Source organism: Haplochromis burtoni, unplaced genomic scaffold (genome assembly GCF_018398535.1).
Source record: "Haplochromis burtoni strain Fernald_Lab_line unplaced genomic scaffold, NCSU_Asbu1 Contig_129, whole genome shotgun sequence".
Lineage (NCBI taxonomy): Eukaryota > Metazoa > Chordata > Actinopteri > Cichliformes > Cichlidae > Haplochromis > Haplochromis burtoni.
The window spans coordinates 742,597-760,658 of NW_024582490.1; the positions used below are offsets into that span (position 1 = coordinate 742,597).

The following is an 18,062-nucleotide window of genomic DNA, read 5'->3' on the forward strand; positions in this document are numbered from 1 at the left end:
ACAGCTCTTTTTTTTTTTTTTTGCTTCTGATCCGTAAATACTTTGCATACTCTTTCACTTTTTCACAGTTTATTTTGAAAAGTCTCAACAGGATCTTGAGCTTTATTGTGAAAGGTTTATGTGGAACATAAACAAGCGGACACGCGATGGTTTTACCATCGTTGTTGCTAACGACAAGCATAAAAACAGTCGCTAGTGTGGTTATATTAAATATAAGAGAAAGAGAGAACTTTAAGAAATTAATATAGCCACTACAGTGACCATCAAAACGATGAAAAAATATTGCCGCAAACAGTTTATTTTGCGACACCACGAAACAAACGATATCGTAAAATGAAACGATAGATGTTTTTATATCATCATCCGATATATATTGTTATATCGAACAGCCCATGCTGTTTCTTGCTCACCTGAAGGAATTTCATCATCCTAGGTTATTGTGAGATTCAGTTTTAACACCATGTTTTGAGCAGACAGATTTAGAGGCTTTTCTGTTTGATTTTTATTGTATTGTTTGTTTATATAAGCAAGAGGTTGTTGCAATAACAACACACCACAGTACGCTAAACCTGAGTTCATCTGCAAGGTCCATCCATAAATAGATATTAAAATACATAAAACCCAGCAACATTAGTTGGTCACAATAAATACATAGACTAAAATCACAAAGCAGTACAAGGTTGACTGGTTAACAACCTCCTGGCGACCTCCTTGTGTTTCCCAACCATTTGGAATGTTGGTTGCATGAGGTTGCTGGCTATTGCTAACCAAAAGTGCCAAAGAGGGGGCTGGACCACAGCCCTCTATGAGATTTGCTTCAGTCACCAGCAGACTGCCACAGTCGTCTGTGGCTTGCTTGGAAGATGTTGACTTCTTTGCAAACACTTGCTACATCTCACTGAGTAAAATCTGAAAAGGGCTTCACAAACCGGAAGAGTGTTTGCCTTCAAAGTAAATCAGCATGTTTCAAAAGGCACATCTTTTTTTGAAGGCAACTATATTTGTTTCCACTCTGCGTCAGATTTCTTGCAGGTTCACTACCCTTCAGCCAGTATTTGCATTCACGTTGGTGTCTTCCGTGCAAACTACAGGCAACTCTGTCAGTCTGCTTGTGACCTGAGCAATCTCACAAAGGTTTTCAGTGCACCACCAACGCGGCCAATTTCCCCCACTAACTCACAGCTGGTTGCTAAATGGTTGAGGAAAACTGGACTTGTGTTGCTGGAGCCTTAGACGAGAAGCAGCAGACCATTCATGACTACACGGCATGGTTTACATTTAAAGGACCCTGATCAGGATCCGGTTCGAGCTCTGCAGGTAAAAAGCTCATCTACATAGGTAAAATCTGGTTTTCCAAATTTAATAACTTAAGTATACACATCTTACAGCTCCCACTGGATGCTGCATGTTGTTCAGTGCAAAGTGGAAACATGAGTTCACAGAGGACCCGGGGAGTCTGATTATGTAACCAATTATGAGCGAGCTCAAGATTAGCAAATTTAATAAAACAATCAAAATCTTATTTCTTTACTTCAGTTCAAAACTGTGCACTTCAATTCCAGCATGCTTTGCTGAAAATGCCACGGACTGGTAAATGAAACGTCTCTGCTCTGGTCACCAGTGTGTGTGTGTGTGTGTGTGTGTTTGTGTGTGTAAGAACTCCCCTGTCACCACTAGCTACTCTCTTTGTGTTGTATCCTCTCTCCGTCTTTTGCTCTCCTTTCTTTGTTGCAGCTTCCTTTCGCACCTACATGTCAAGTTGTTTCACCGAAATAAGACAATGGAGCACATTCTCCCACAAACGAGCTTTGTTTAACCGGCGGCTTTTCGCCGCAGCCGAAGCAGCGACAACGCACGGCTGAACGCCGCGTTTCAGACTTATTCTGACTAATAAAGTGAGAATGTTTTTCTGCTTTCATGTCGTCAGGAGAGCAGCAAGCAACATATGACACACTGGTTGTTAATGTTGTGACACTAAATGTCAAAATACCTCTTTGATATCACTTTAAAGCAGTACATTGTTTTTCTGAGGCTTTGATCTGGGTCGTGAATAAAGCAGGCACAGGTTAGCTGTTTCGTCAGGCCACTGCTTCTCTGTGAAGTGTGTTGTGTGTGTGTGTGTGTGTGTGTGTGCATTAGAGTTTTTCACAAATTAACAGGCAAATAATGCTTTGTTTATAGCTGTCTGTAATATCCTAACAGGGTAGTCCTCGAAGGATTAATCTATTTTCATCCATCAGCTGTCGAATACAAACCTTATCTTCAACTATTTAAAGGCATTTTTCCAGCAAAAGCACCCAACATTCGACGATTCCACCCTTTGAAATATTTTAAAAGTCCAGTTCAGCACTATGAACCTATTCTAGGTTCCAGATACATCACATTTACACAACAGAAGTTGACCCAAACTACTTTAGAGCAGCAGTCCCCAACCTTTTTTGCACCACAGACCGGTTTAACCAATATTTTCACGGACCGGCCGTCAAGGTGTCGTGGATAAATACAACAAAATAAAGTGATACGACCAAGACAAAAACTGTGGTATTTTGTAATTATATTAATAAACGCAAATTCACTGTGTAACTGTGTATCTCTATTAGCAGCGTCCTTCTGAAACGCGCCAACAATGCTGAGAGTAACATCCTCCTCTCTGCCCTTTTATGCTCTCTGGTCGCTATGGTAACGCGTAAATATTTCTTTCAAAATAAGACACACAACTGCAACACGGGAAAAGACCCAGGAAAACAGAGTTGACGACAAAGACCCTGAAAACCATGAATTTCACACCGGAACCTCAACTGCGGCCCCGTACCTAACGACTCATGGACCGGTACCGGGCCATAGCTCAGGGGTTTGGGACCGCTGCTTTAGAGACAGGCGCGTTTATATTCAACGTCTCCAAAAAAAAGAAAATGTTTTAAAATACACGAAAAGCTGAACGGTGTGTTTTATCGTATTAACGAATTATTGTTGAAAATCTGAGTGATTTAGTGCTCATTAAATGTTAAAAGTATTGGTATCGGCAGTACTGGCCCTTTATTTATTGGTATCAATTCAGCACCAAATTTTGCAGTATTGTACGGCACTATCTGTAAGAGTCACAAAATTAGAGTTTCACCTGAAGAAAAAACACACAGATTTTTTTGATGTTACTCTTTGAGCTGTTCTCCTTCTGCTTGAAGCTCCGCTTGGTTTAGCTTTGCTTGTGTGAGAAGAACACAAGGCTCCTTCAGGTTAGAGCCATAAGCTGATGCAGTAGATTTTTTTTTTTAATTTAGTAGATTTGCAGGTAAAAAAGAAAAAAAACTGTCTTATAAATCACTCGCAAATGCCGATCATCTGTTGTTGACCCAAAGAGATGGAGCGCGATGGAGGCCACCTGTCCTGGAAGAAGAGTGATTGACAGAGGGAAGAGAGTGAGGGCTGTGATCTGTTCATCTGTCGCTCCTCCAACACCTCCACAGCCAGTGTTTTCTCTCCTCTGTTTGTTCTCTTTCTCTCTGTCTCTCTCTCTTTCCCTCTCACTCTCTTTTGGGAGCTAGAGGAATGCTACACATCTGCAGTGTGTTGGAAGTTTGTGTGTGTGTGTCAGTTTATGTTAGGTGATGTTTGTTCTTGTCCATATTTGCCTGTCTTTTGTGTGTGTTTGCGTTGAAGTGAGAGAGGGTGGAGGCGGGGCTTAGTGGCGGTAGGGGGCTTAGCATGTGGGTATGAAATAGTGGGCGGCCGGTGTCCTTTTTTTCCACCTCCCCCCACTTGTCGTGCACATGCATATTTCATTGAAGTGGTCGTTTGTGTCGCCAGCAGGAGAGCTGCTGGATCAAACCAATAAACTGTGGGTCTCCCGATATCTGTCTGTCTCAGGATACTGAAAGAAATGATACTGGATTCAAATCCAAATGGTTGTTCTGGGATTTTTTTGTGTGGTTTTTTTAGTTTTTAGTTTTTTTTAAAGACATCTAGATTTTGAAAAATCCATCAAGAGACAGCTGCTGGCTGTGTGCTGCACCTGTGATTGAGCTTTCTGCTGTAGTAGCCGTCTGTCTTTGACTGATGTGTTTTTATAACTGCAGTGCACTTCAGACCAGAGGCATCAGAATTACATTCACATATGGTCGTCTGCCTTCTGTTTTCTGCCTTGACTCTGTGCAGCAACAAAGGACAGATCTATATTCTGACTGGTAAAATTTGTTTGCACGCCTTATTTACACGGTGGGGACTCACCTTTTATTTTGGGGAACAAAAAAGAAAGTCCCCGTAACGTAAATCATCCGATTTAGGGTGCAGACCTGCTGTGTGGTTAGCGTTAGGCAAGCAGTGGTTAGAGTTAAAGGAAGAAAGAAACGAATGTAAATCAGTGCTCGCGAAACACAAATGAACGCGGATGTGCATGGTTATGCATATGTGGCAGCTGTACACAAGATGCAGTGTTTGGTCTGTAAACAGCAGCCTGTGCTCTGTCACTTTGGAGCCCAGGTTGTGTAAAATGGTTTCCTTTTCCTGCAGGCACTAAACAACCCCCATAAACTGGGTCATCGCAAAACACTAACTTTTAAGAACCTTGTGACAGTCAACTTCAATTCAATTGGCTCAAAGTTCTAATTCAGTAGTTTTAAATCTAAATATTTGGTAACTTCTGGCACTACGTGAAATGCACTAACCAACCACTTCATTAAGTACACCTTCCTTGTACCAGAATCAACAAGGTGCTGGAAACAGAGATTTGGCTGCATATTGAGATGACAGCATCACACAGTTGCTGCAGATTTGCCAGCTTCCAAATGCTTCCATGTGACTCGCTGATTAGACATTGAGATTAAAGAGCAGTTGAGCAGGTATACCTAATAAAGTGGCTGGATATGTGTTTGTTTAAATTACAAACAACATTAAAAGACATACTGGTGCATTTTTTTAATATACTAACTGACATATTACAGGCCAAATACATTATCGAGTAGTATAAATATTGATGTAGTTGTTCATAGATATACGGCATAGTGCTTATTCAAAAAGTTCTGCACACCTGAAGGGGGGGAAAAAAAGGCAAACCATATCCGATTTGTCATTAGTCTCTGCTCCACTTCTAGTTCTTTTGCTATTTTTAGATTTTTAGCTTCCTGGAAGTGCTGCTGCCCAGTTTCGTGGAAATCAAGTTCAATTTTTACTTTCGGAAAGAGGACAAAAGCAAAAAGCAAACCTGGCGAGCAGGGCAGATGGTGAGCAGAGATTGCATTGTTTTGGGCAACAAAACTGTGCCACCACTGAGATCATTTGCAGCAGATTCAATTCACTTTTATTCATATAGTGCCAGATGACAACAGCAGTCACCTCAAGTAGATGCTGTCCGTCGGACATCTATGGACGTTACAGCAGAACTGCAGCCTTGAATTCCTGACACTGAGGGACAAATTAACAAAGGACCTGAACAGGTGTCTACCTTGAGGGCTTGGAGTTAGTGGGTCATAGGTTGAAGTCCAGCTCTCATTAGCTGCTGCTGCTTTTATACTAGAAAGGATTTGATTTAGACGAAGATTTTGCACAACACAACTCCTGACTTGTTTTGCCTCTCATTTTATCAGAAAATGTTTGTTTGGTTTCAAATAGTGTCATCCTGCTGTTTGAAATAGAAATTAGATTTGCTGCCTTTTGCAGGCTCTGAAACCTTCGTGTGCAATAGTGGAAGAAGATTTACTGTAAACTGTCACACTTCAGGGGTTTCAGTTCCGTTCAAAACTCCCGTTAATATAGCGCGTCTGTTTTAATTACGCACTACAGTCCTGTGGTCGAATAAGAGCCAGAGGTTGCTTTCACACCTGGGCCACCCCGTGCTAAAAACGAAGTGAGATTAACATGTACATAATATTCAAGAGCAATCCGATTTCACTTCTTTCACCTTCAACATTCACGCCACGACTTTGGCAGCGTTCTGGTCAAGTCGGGAAGGATTGCACGGAGGAAGCGAAACAAAAATTTTCTAGGTACGGGGCAGTTCCCCTCCTGATGATTGCGAAATGCAATTAGCAGATTTTATTAATGGCATTTACTTTGTTGTTGAAACATGTCTCCGAATCCTCCTGATGGACTACTGTGGAGGAGATAAATTAGATTGTGTGGATTAGGTGGAAGGACAGAAAATCTATTTCCGCAGTACAAATTGAGGTTTGTTGTTTGTTTTTCATGTGTAAAAAGTCCCCTCTGTGGTTAGGTTTTAAAAGTAGCCTAAAGTGATCATGTATGACGTTTTAAATGTCTATTAAATGTGGAACCATGGGGTAAGTTTGCATCGATATATATGCATCAGTATAAAAAGCTAATTTAAATCTTGTATATTGAAGTGTCAAAACCTTTGCAGACGCATGCAGATTCTGTGCATAAAACTAAAAATGACTCTGTGTGCGTGTGTGTGTGTGGATTACTTTAATCAAAGCTGACAGACTGGGCACCAGCAGATCTGTGCGCTTTGTCATTTAAGGGGTGTGTGTTTGTGCATTTTTAGCTCCTCTGTCATTAAAGGAGATGAAGGGAGGAAGTTTATCCAAGGCACTCTTAGTGTACCCTGTAGGTGTGCGTGTCTTTAAGGATTGTGCTATATGGTTTCCTCATGTATAATGGATGCTGCTTAATGAGCTGATGTTTCATTTAAACGTCTTCATCCGCCCACTCCTTATCTTTAGATTAAAGAGCACGCGCTCAGCTCTTTTGCCCCGATCATTGTTTGCTCTTAACAATCTGACAAAGTCTTGCTTTGTGTCTTCGAGTTTCGTGTGAAGGAGCCGAAGCCTCAAACACACAAAGACTGAAGTGACTGAGGTTCCTCCAAGCTCACTGGTTGTCACATCGAGGAAGTTGTTGCTAGTTGCAGATACTTAAGATGGATTTATCTCAGGTTATGGATGTACTCGTTACACTCGCTGAGAGTTTAAGTTAAAGCCCGTGGATTTATAAGGCAGTGAGAATCTTATTCAGTATTTGTACAGTCGGTTTTGCTAGATGACGAACTGCTAGTGCTGCTGGCTCTGAAGCTAAACTGAATGGCACTTTTCCCCCCATGCTTTCCTGCACCTACTCCATCGCGCTACCCCCTGGGAGGTACAGCCTCAGTCTCACATTGTGAGCTAGTAAAAGACTCCTTTGTTGGTTAATGCTTATATTTCTCTTTTATTAAAAAAAAATGGACAGTACAGTGCACTGCTTCCCAGGGTGAGTGTTTTCTGCAGCGCGTGGACAGGTGCTGTTCTCATGCACAGGTTAGAAATGAAGCTGCTCTGACTTATTGTATGCACCTCAGTGCCAGGAGGGAAACTGTATGGTGTGTGTGTGTGTGTGTGTGTGTGTGTTCTCTCTAAAATTCTGTGAGGCAAAGTGTTAGCTGTGCTAAGCTACAGTACATCAGCGTGCAGACTCAGCTCAAATTTGGATCTGTATTTAAAAAAAATGTAAGCACGTAGAAATATAAATCAGCCAGAAGTCTTCGTCCGCAGCAGCTTCCTCGTCCGCCTCTCTCCGTGGGCAGTCCCGAGCGATCCAAGGCAAAATGAGAGTAACACTGCTCTCATGTTAAAAACAGTCCCGGGCCTCTCATAAATCTGTAGCTCTGTCAGGTGCGTTGCATCGAGCGTGTAATTTACACACTCTGCTCCAAGTGGATACTTGTCTTTCGACCAAACCACCGTTCAACACAAGGAACTTTGCAGTGATTTTTTTTTGTTTTGTTTTTTTTATCTTTGATACAAAATAGCTTTTATTTTCTGTTATACAATAGTATATGCGTTGATAAACCTTTCTTGAACCAAAAAGTCGGCCAGACTGTGGCCCTGTTTCTCAGCTGGAAGCGATCCCCCAACTCCAGCACCGGACACAGTAACAACTCTGCTGCTGTGGGAATGCGTCAGTGTTAAACTGGCAGAGGGTTTATTTAGATATCCTCTTCTCTGTGGAGATTTTTTTGTTTTGTTTTTAAGTTAAGTAATCATGAGACAACAAACTGTGATCTAGGCAATTCAATTTAAGGTTAGGCTTCTCCCTTATTTCCCAAGGGGTCGCCTCAGCGGATAGATCCAGATATTTGATTTGGCAGTTGCCTTTCCCGACAGAATCCATCCATTTATCCTGGCTTGGGTCGAGCACAAGGATTAGACCGGCTTGTAACCCTCTAAGGCTGGGTTTGTATCTCCTCACAGCCTCAAACCGGGATCGTTTGTATGTAAGGCAACCGTGTTAGCGAGAGTCCAGTCAGTAAAGCTGAATTCAAAGGGTCAATGGAGCGTCTGACGCTAAATGCTGCACAGCAGCTCAGTTTTTGTTACTTTTTGTAAAGCCACAGGCAAAAAATGACAACATGCATTAACTACTTACTTTAGATATTTGGTATTGAAACTTGAAAGTTGATTGCTCATCGTCTTTCTCACCCCTTCCTCCACCACAGCAAATGGTGATGAGCCTGCGGGTGTCGGAGCTCCAGGTGCTGCTGGGCTACGCCGGGCGCAACAAGCACGGACGCAAGCACGAGCTGCTGACCAAGGCGCTGCATCTGCTGAAAGCCGGCTGCAGCCCCGCCGTGCACATGAAGATCAAAGAGCTCTACCGAAGACGTTTCCCGGCCAAAATGGTCTCTCACTCAGAGCTGGCCTTGCCTGGGCCGCACCACCCGGCCACAGCTGGAGTGGTCGGGGGAGGGGGCGCGGCGCTGCCTGCTGGCCTGACGCAGCTGGCTTACGAGGGTCACGCCGGTCACGGTGGAGCCCCATCGCCTGCTGCGTTACTGCCGCTCTCACTACTCGGTCCTGGGAAACACGAGCTGACCGGGCTGACGCACCACCTGCCCTCCTCAGCGACACTGCATCCGGTGCATCCAGATGTTAAGCTCCAGAGGCTGCCCTTCTACGACATGCTGGACGAACTCATCAAGCCCACGAGTCTAGGTGAGGACATGTGTACGTGTGGCTTTTGTGTGACACGTGAATGCAACATGAATCAAATAATACGTTTTGTGTTAATTTTCTATATGTTTTTATTTTTGTATCAGCTGACAATATGAAAGCAAACCTTTTAGAATCTACAGGAGCAGTTTATCTTTCTGGCCCTCCGCTTTACTGTTTTGGCTCAAACACTCAGGCATCTGTTTTCAACAAACAAAGCCCTATAAATCCACTGTACACAGGCGGCTCAGCTCTAAATAACAGGCAAACCAAACTGGTAACTAGCTGGGGAGATGGTAAAGCATTCAGCAGCCCAGTGAACCAGTTACTACTCTCAGTAGCTGGTAGAGACCACAGAAAGCTTATGGAAGATGAACATAGCCACTATTTACGTCATTAGTTTATGGGGTCATGAGTTGAGCATTTTGGCTGAAATCATCCTTTGGGGGTGGATCCAGCTGACAAATCAAATGTGGTATACAAATAAAGTTGTATTGTAAATCACGGTCAAAGCACGGCCATACAATAGTGAAAATCATACCCTGCTTTATTAAATTTACAAAGTGAGCTTGAATTAAGCTGCTGCTGAATTAAGACTTAAAAACCAGCGACTGACGATGAACTCATCAGGCTCCAGAGTTCATCCATGGTGTACAGCATGATTTAGCAGTGTTAATTTCATTGATCAATAGCTTTTAATCATAGGTTTCATCGACAACTTTCTTTTTTGTGACAAAAACAAGATAACAACTAGATAAAACTAAGCACGAGGATAAAAACATACGATGAAATGTATTGATGCCTTTGTCAACAAAGAAAAACAACTTCTCCTCTGGGGGGGAAGTTGTTTGGAAAGGCAGGTCCAGTTTAGAAATGATCCAATCACACTTGATGTCAAGGAAAATAAGACACTTTGTAAACCATGTGGAGCAAACAAAGACCACAGGTTTAATGCACTTCCTCACACTTTACCTTTTTAGACCTGGAGGCCACACCCATCTTTGATATACAGTCCGAGAGTACAGAGACCACAAGCACCTATTTGCTGAGAGGTTTGCCATGGAGTCTTAAATGTTGATGATACTATATAGTTGCAAACACTGTGACTGGTGACTAACACGAGATAAAAAAAGAAAAATAGATGCACACACATTCACTGGCCACCTGACCAGTACAGGGTTGGAGCTCCTTTTGCCTTCAGAACTGCCTCAATGCATAGAATTACTGCCATGTGATCGGCTGGTGGGATATTTGAGTTTACAAGCATTTAAACGGGCATACCTGATGATAAAATATGTGTTGAATGTGTGCGGCTGTATAAATGTCAGTCCATTTCTCTTTATTGTTATTATGTTGTCACATAGGCCACTCTGTTGGAATTTGTGTCAGGTGGCTCGAGCAACGCTGCCACATTATGAATTGCGCTTTTATTCATTTTGTACATTTATATTTCTAACTGTAGCACTAATGTGGATATAAACAATCAATACCAACACCGCAGCGCTGTATGTCGGCCGCACTGTGTTTGCTCAGCCGAGCCGTCGCTCTGTTGCACTGCTGTGAAAACCGTCCTGCGCACGGCGCGCTTCACACCGTCACATCTCGGGCTTCCTAACAAAACTCAGCTTGTTTGCCATGTGGCGACACACAGCTCTCGAGCGTTGAGGATCGTTAACGTGTAAGAGAGCTTCGAATCAAATCTTTTTGTTCTTAGTTTGCATAGCAGCTAATTCTGTGCACAGAGGAGATCACAGTGGTGGAATAAGTATGCAAGCTTGGAAATGAATCATTCTGAAGGATTATTTACAGATGTAGCGGACAGCAACATCCCTGTTCGGCTTCATCGGGGCTGTGCTGGTGTGGCTTGATCACTTCTTTGTTGACACTGGCTGCGATAACAAACCTGCCAACTGTCAGAATTTGAATCAGATTTGGCTAAATTGTGATATGTGTTTGTGTGTCTGTGTGACATTATAAGATAATGGCTCTCTTAGATTAGTAAGTAAAGTACAAGTTCATTAGTCACTTATATAAAATAATATTTATTTCAACTGTGACAGAAAACAAAACAGCTTTTTTAAGCCCTTCAGGTTCAAATATCCAGAATGTTCTCTTGAAGGTCCAACATTCATAATGCCCAGTGTTATGTGCCCTGTCGTCGCGTTAATTCTCTACATACCCAACTTTTAATCTCGCCTTTATCTCGCTTAGATTTGTCGTTGCATTACATCTACATCCAGCACCCAGTCTGCACTTAGCATAATAAGACTCTTTGGGCTCTGGGATATATTGCAAATATATGGAAATGTCTAGATTTTCCTACATTAGCATTTTAATGGAGTAGAAGACCATCTCGTGATTAATTTGCCTGCAGATGCATGCACAAACAGCGAGCCTGCAGCTCTATCATCCCACTCTCCCTCTTCTTCCCTCTCGCTTCCTCAGTCGATCCATTTCCTGCACACGCCTCATCCCTCTCCTCCCGCTCTGTGTCCCTCTCCGTCTTCTGTCGCCGCTGCCGTCCTCGGTCAAAATTTGCATGCAGAGTGATGAAATCGCACAGGCCTACACCTGTGCCACACACCCTCCCTCCATTCGACTCCGAATCGTACGTTCACATTGCTCTCGCGCACAGACTGCTTTCGAAAGAACACAAACATCTTTTCCAATAAATAATAAATGCTCAGTCCCTCATTGTTCTGGGGGAAACTGAGAGAGCCAAAAGCCTGAGTGATAGGAGCAGAAACCCGGAGGAGGGTGTCTGGCATCGTTAGGTGAAGCTGAAGATTTGAATTTGCCTCCGAAAGTGAAACTAAGCTGCAGCTTTGAGGTGACGACCCTCTTTGTAATAATCGGAGGCAGAAAGGAAAGCAATTGATTCATTTTAATTGCCCTCTCACTGGAGGATCTCTGATTCTTGCTGGGAGAATTTCTTTAATTTTTTTCCCCTCGTGCCTTGAGACAGCCTTTCCCTCCTCACTCACTGATCACACTCTTCAACATAATCTCCCTCCTCTCCGCTTGTGTACTCCTCTCTGATCTGCTGATTACTGCTCGCTCCCTCTCTCCCTCTCTCCTTCCTATTGTTGCTGCGTCTCCTCTCGCCTCGCCTCCCGTTCCCCTCTCATTTTTTCCCTCCCTTCCCCCACTTGTTTGCTTGCTTCTTCTGCTTTGCCAGATTGTTTTTTTTGGCCATTTATCTGCTCAACCAGTATTCTGACAGTTTTTGGTTTTTTGGTTTTGTTTTTTACAAGAGCACATGTGCAGACAGACTTAAGACAGAGTGAAAGGCAGGATTTTTACTCATTTGCTATGTACTATTGTCATAGCCAGGGTTGAGGTTTTTAGGAAGTTCAGACACAGTTTTTTTTATATATATATATATATATATATTAGGGGTACAACGATACACAAAATTCACGGTTCGGTTCGGTTCGATATTTTTTCGATACAAAAAATGTTCATGCCTTTTTAATTTGTCATTTATTAAAATTATAAATATATATTTTAACTCAAAAGTACAGTTTTTAAATTTAATGTTGCTGAAACAACAAAGTAATAAAAAAAATATCTGATTGAGGAATCACTCATCTTTGGAAAAGAGAGTTTATTACAGAGAAATGGCTCTTTCCAAAATAAAAGCTATACTATACGCTTCTTCTGGGCTATATTCTCAGCAGCATATTGTAGCGGGTCAGGGCTGTTCGGGGTTCTGTTTGTACAGTTATGTTTTGTTTATGTTGCCATAGTGACGGGTGACGCCCTCTCGCTGCGACGGTGTGTCCTTCCGGGGTCAGAGGGCGCCCTGTGTGTTGTTGTTGTTGTTGCTGTGCTGTTGCCGCGCTGAGCAGTTAGCTAGCGGCAGTGTTCTTCTGCAGATGTCAATAAACGGCTGTGCTCCCTGGCTAGCTCACGGGAAGCAAGACCAAACGACACCTCCGTCTCCTCCTTGTCTGAGCTCGCCACATTGGTGTCAGAAGTGGGATGATGGTGGCACCCCATGTTCTGACCCGAGTGACTTTTCCCCCGCCGGTCGTGACCGGCCGGTGCGCCAAAAGAAGGCACCTGGACATTTGCAGGACTTTGTGTGGGGTAATGGGGTCGTCGGGGACGACTGACCCCTTAGGTGGGGGCTATGTAGCGGGTCAGGGCTGTTCGGGGTTCTGTTTGTACAGTTATGTTTTGTTTATGTTGCCATAGTGACGGGTGACGCCCTCTCGCTGCGACGGTGTGTCCTTCCGGGGTCAGAGGGCGCTCTGTGTGTTGTTGTTGCTGTGCGGTTGCCGCGCTGAGCAGTTAGCTAGCGGCAGTGTTCTTCTGCAGATGTCAATAAACGGCTGTGCTCCCTGGCTAGCTCACGGGAAGCAAGACCAAACGACACCTCCGTCTCCTCCTTGTCTGAGCTCGCCACAATATTAAACATATCAGGTCCCCATAAGGAGAATCATGTGCTAACGGCTGTCTAAATGACTCGGGTAAAGTTTGTAGCATGCATGCTTGTTGTTTTTGTCTGCTTCCACTTGTCTTTGCACTAGGATGATGTCGGCGTAAATGTGCAGTCATATTCGTTGTGTTCCCACTAGTGCTGTCAGCGTTAATCTCGTTGAAATGACGTTAACGCCACAACACGGCAAATCTCCGTTAACGAGCTACCGCGATCGCCCCGTGCATGGGGCTAGACGGCCAACACGTTAACGAGCTAACTGCGCTAACACACTAGTTCCCACCCATGTAATTGAGCATTGCGTGGCACATCCAACATACTGTTTTACTTTAGTCCATGACGCGCTTACCTTCAGGGTCATACGTCACATGAAAACCAAAATAATTCCAAACGCCAGATCTGAATGAGGGTGGGGGAGGTTCAATTTGCCATGTTGCAAGGAGAGCTTAACTTCTGTCTCGCTAGCTTGCCCTGCGCTCTTCCTTCTGACGATGCTGTCTGTGTTGAACGCTCAGTGGATCTGCGCTCGACAGTGCAGCCTAGGCGGAGTAGTCGAACGCAGATTCACTGAGCGCTCAACACAGACAGCATCGTCAGAAGGAAAGTTGATAAAATAAATTACAAATTTTGTATTGTTCGATACATATGCGTACCGAACCGAAAGCACTGTATCGAACGGTTCAATATCGATACGAGTATCGTTGCACCCCTAATATATATATATATAAATGCAAACTGAACAACACTGTCTATATACTAATATTTTTTTTAACCTGTACATAATAACCACGAGTGAAACCAAGATTAAATTGCACAAAATTGCAATAATGCACTAAAAAATACAGAAAATGATGAGCTAGTTCTTATGGGGAAACCAAACAGGCAAATAGAAGAGTAAACAGGGAAGGAAAAGCACAACAAATGTCTAAAAATGTCCTAACTGATGTGCTGGAAGCACCACAAATCATGTCCATGTACAAAAATAACCGATAAAAATATTGTCACTATTTATCAAAGTGCCTCGATAAATTTCCCCGATTATGTTCTGCTACATGGTCTGCCTCCAGACCATGTAGCAGCTGGTTTTTTTTTGTGTTAATATGCAGCAGACTGATTAAATAACTTGTAGATCTCGATTTTTTTTAAAGCATTTCTTTAAAAAAAATTAATTTAAAAAATTGATGCTGCTCTTTCTCTGTCTCCATCTGCGACTGCTCCAACAAAGTCACCTCTTCCACTAGAATTAATTAAACTTGTTGGCTTCCCTTCATTTTTAACAACTTTTGGACGCTTTAAGGCAGCAATTTATTTTTGACTTTCCATGGGATGTGTGCTATTTTCAAATTTAAGTCTTAAGTTTTAGCAGGCAGTGGGGTTCGTTTCAAATTCTTCTGGCTTTCTTTTGAAGTTGAACTGGATTTAAGGAATTACGCATTTGCAGCACTCATCTCATCCTATATGGAAGTATATAACACCATAAACGTCACGTTTCTGATGAAGCTTGATTTCAGAAACAGTTTATATGCGTAGCGAGATGGAGACGGTGCTGCCTTACGCTCCATAACCAAATCTCTCTTTGCAAAATCAGTCCAAATGCTAAAAACTCTGCTGCAGTCGAATATGTATCCCTAATAAGATTAAAATATGACATCCGTGGTTCACGCATACGGGAGAGAGACTGGTGAGGAATATGGCAGCCGATCAGCTGCATAATTATGTTCGTCTCTACAGTATCCGAGGAACTGCGGTGCGTGTCGACGTCTTCTCCGATTTCCGGCCTTAACCTGATTTCTTTCAGTAACCGGGTTTCTTGTGCGCATGTAAATGTAGTTATTATCACGCTCTCGCCATCCTCTCCCCTCCTTCAGCCTCACTCCTTATCGTTTCACCCGGAGCCCCCACCCTCCCTCCTGTGCAGCCTTGTGCACTCTGCTGACTTTTGTCAGCGTGAAGAATAAAGGTTGGTTGGCCCACAGTGTAGGCCTGAGAGCCTACTGGTCAACACTGAGGCTTGCACCAGCATCTCCCATCTTACCCCACTGGTTGTGCTCCATCATTGACCGTGCTGCGCGGAGAACTATACATCACAGCTCATTATGGATATCATAGCACATGCATTATACATGATTTAATTACCATATCTTCGGGGAAAAAAAGGGATGCAAACCTATTCCGCGTTTGATGAGGACTTTGGGCATAATGGTTTGTTACATGAGAAGATTGCAGTAGAGGAAAAGCATGTGGAAAAAAATATCTAATAAGGTTTTTTTTTCCTTTTTTTTTCTTTTGGATGGCTTCCTTTAGAAATGAGTCAGCCCATGATTATATCTTTGCATACTGAATCCTGAAACCCCTTTTGGAAAACTTGTTTTATTGTTAAGATTATTTTTTATTATCTGTTAGGAGGTCGCTGTCATACTTACCTTCGGTACATTTCCTAAGGTCACGAGGGGAAGGGGGAAAAGAAGTCAACCTTCAGCATTGCACACAGTTCAGCAGGACTCCAGGTGCCAGGACATGAATCACGTCTGCATGGTGCCATCTGCCTGTCAATTAAAGTGGCAATAGACAACTCCCCAGAGCTCTCTCCTTCGAGTGAATGCCCGTCCAACATTCCCTCTTTTTCTCATCCTCATCACCTTCTTTGCTTCCTCCAGCAACAGGACTTTTTTCGTTTTTCTTATAACTCTACTGGCGGAGAGAGTTTCCCGAATCAACCATTTCAGCTACCTACGGAAAGCTACAAATTCTAAGGAAAATTAAATCACTGTTCTCTTCCTGGTTTGATTGTGCAATTGAGCCCCCATTTTCCGGCAAGATTTTTGTGCCCAGCGGCAGTCAGGGTTGCACAGTAAAGTGAAACTGATCATTATTCTACAGCCACTGCATTGTGCATTCAACATTTCCTGCAACCCATCACGCCTATCATCATACTGATGAGACCAATTTAAACCGTGGATAATGATGGATGATGAACTCTATACTTAAACAGTTACTTCTTTACCAAAAACGATTCAGCACATTTTGAAGGATGGAAGGGTCTAATACATGTTTACGCAGTTTATTCATCTGCGTGTACAATGCTGTGCAAAAGTCTTGAGTCACCCCTTTTGCTTCTAAGCAACCAGACTTTCTTGTAATTTTTTTTAAGTGCTGTTGAGTAATAGCGCTTCAGGCTTTCTAGAGGTGTTTCTTCTTCACTCATTTTTACTTGGTATATCTCAGCATGGTGTACAGTATGTAAGTATGCCAAATTGTCAAATTACACAAGAAGTGAACTGAAAATCGGTGGCAGCCGGTCTTATGAAGTGATGAATCCATCAGCCTACCTGACCTCTTCTATGCAAGGAAGAGGTCTGGAGAGAGGTAGCGCCCTCCAGGTTTTAGATGTGTGTTGATCCAACACAGCTGATTTAGATGGCTAAATTACCTCCTCAACATGTCTTGAAGTTCTGCAGAGGCCTGGTAATGAACTAATCATTTGATTCAGGAGTGTTCACTCAGGGTGATATCCAAAACCTGCATGACACCGGCCCTTGAGGCCTGGAGTTGGACACCCCTGGTCTATAGCCATCTGTAAAACATGGTGGAGGCTCTGTCCTGGTTTAGGGCTGTCTGTCAGATTTGAATCCACCATGCAGTACCATCTGGAAAGTGTTAGATTGGCAACTGCTTTTGCACAGTACTGTAGTTTCCTTGGTTTTATCTGACTCATCCTGTAAAATGCCTTATCCTCTAACTTTCTGTTAGAGAGGAGCTTTTAGATGCAAAGATCCACCTACAGTATTTATAGTGGAAATGGGAAAAAACAGTTTCTTTGCTTTAAAGTTGTTTATCAGTATCTTCTTTAGTAACGGTAATGGCATTTAGATAACTAGCATTGCTCAGTATGTCATGTTTATGGTGATAGTTGATATTATGCAGCTTTGGAGGCTTTTTAAAAGCCACAAAATGATTAAATGAAGTGACTGCGCATGTTTACAGAGTTTTTAAACATTTCCTACATTCCAGTACCTACATTCATTTTTGTTCCTTCTTCTGTATTTAGATTATCATAATCTTCACATATAACGCAAAGTAGTGTGGCATAAATACAGCCACAGAAAAGTTGATTTGTTTCTGCATTCAGGTTGCAGTGCGCAAGTAAGGGCTGCTCATTGTTTTATTGCTTTTTTCCTTTTTATATTGAGTCTGTTTGTCAGTAAATGGACTGTGATGTATATGAGAATGCATTTGTATAAAATAAGAGAAAGGCATTTTATATAGTGGAGGTTTTGAAGCATACGGATAGGTATGTCATAGCAGCATTGCTGGTATTTCTAGACTTACTCGCAATGCCGCATTCCTCCAAACCTCTGGGACTGCAGTCATACCTTTTACCTTAGGTGGTAGCAACAATATTTGAGCAATCCCTGCAACAATCACCCAGTAATGCACAGCACATTGTTCACACAGTGCTTGTTTCTTTAGAAGCGTCTATTGAAATGTTGAATTTCTGCTTTTTTGTGATAAGATTCTCCCAAAAATATTTCTGTGTTAGCCTGACACATTAAGTGTTTTTTCCTTTGTTTAGTGTGCAGTTAAGCAGTATTTAGCACTACATTGTGACTGTAGCCTTGAGACACTAATATTTTCCAGTGCTAAAGTCCTTTTAGTCCTTTCCTTTTTTTTCCAATGCCATATGTGTTCCAAGTATATGG

General features: G+C 42.7%; 1 protein-coding gene across 3 annotated transcripts in view; it reads left to right on the top strand.

The window, feature by feature from the left end:
* The window catches only part of LOC102292082 (E3 SUMO-protein ligase PIAS1), a 55,288-nt gene that overhangs the window by 17,298 nt on the left and 19,928 nt on the right, over positions 1-18,062 (top strand). Inside the window, exons 1-2 of one of the 3 annotated variants that reach the window (XM_042224136.1) lie at positions 354-1,317; positions 8,426-8,921. In XM_042224136.1, the coding sequence (XP_042080070.1) occupies positions 1,255-1,317; positions 8,426-8,921 (559 nt within the window). In that variant the 5' untranslated portion in view covers positions 354-1,254. Of the gene's footprint in view, positions 1-353; positions 1,318-8,425; positions 8,922-18,062 lie in introns of those variants that run through there. The other 2 variants (XM_042224137.1, XM_005930420.2) reach the window with 2 other exon arrangements.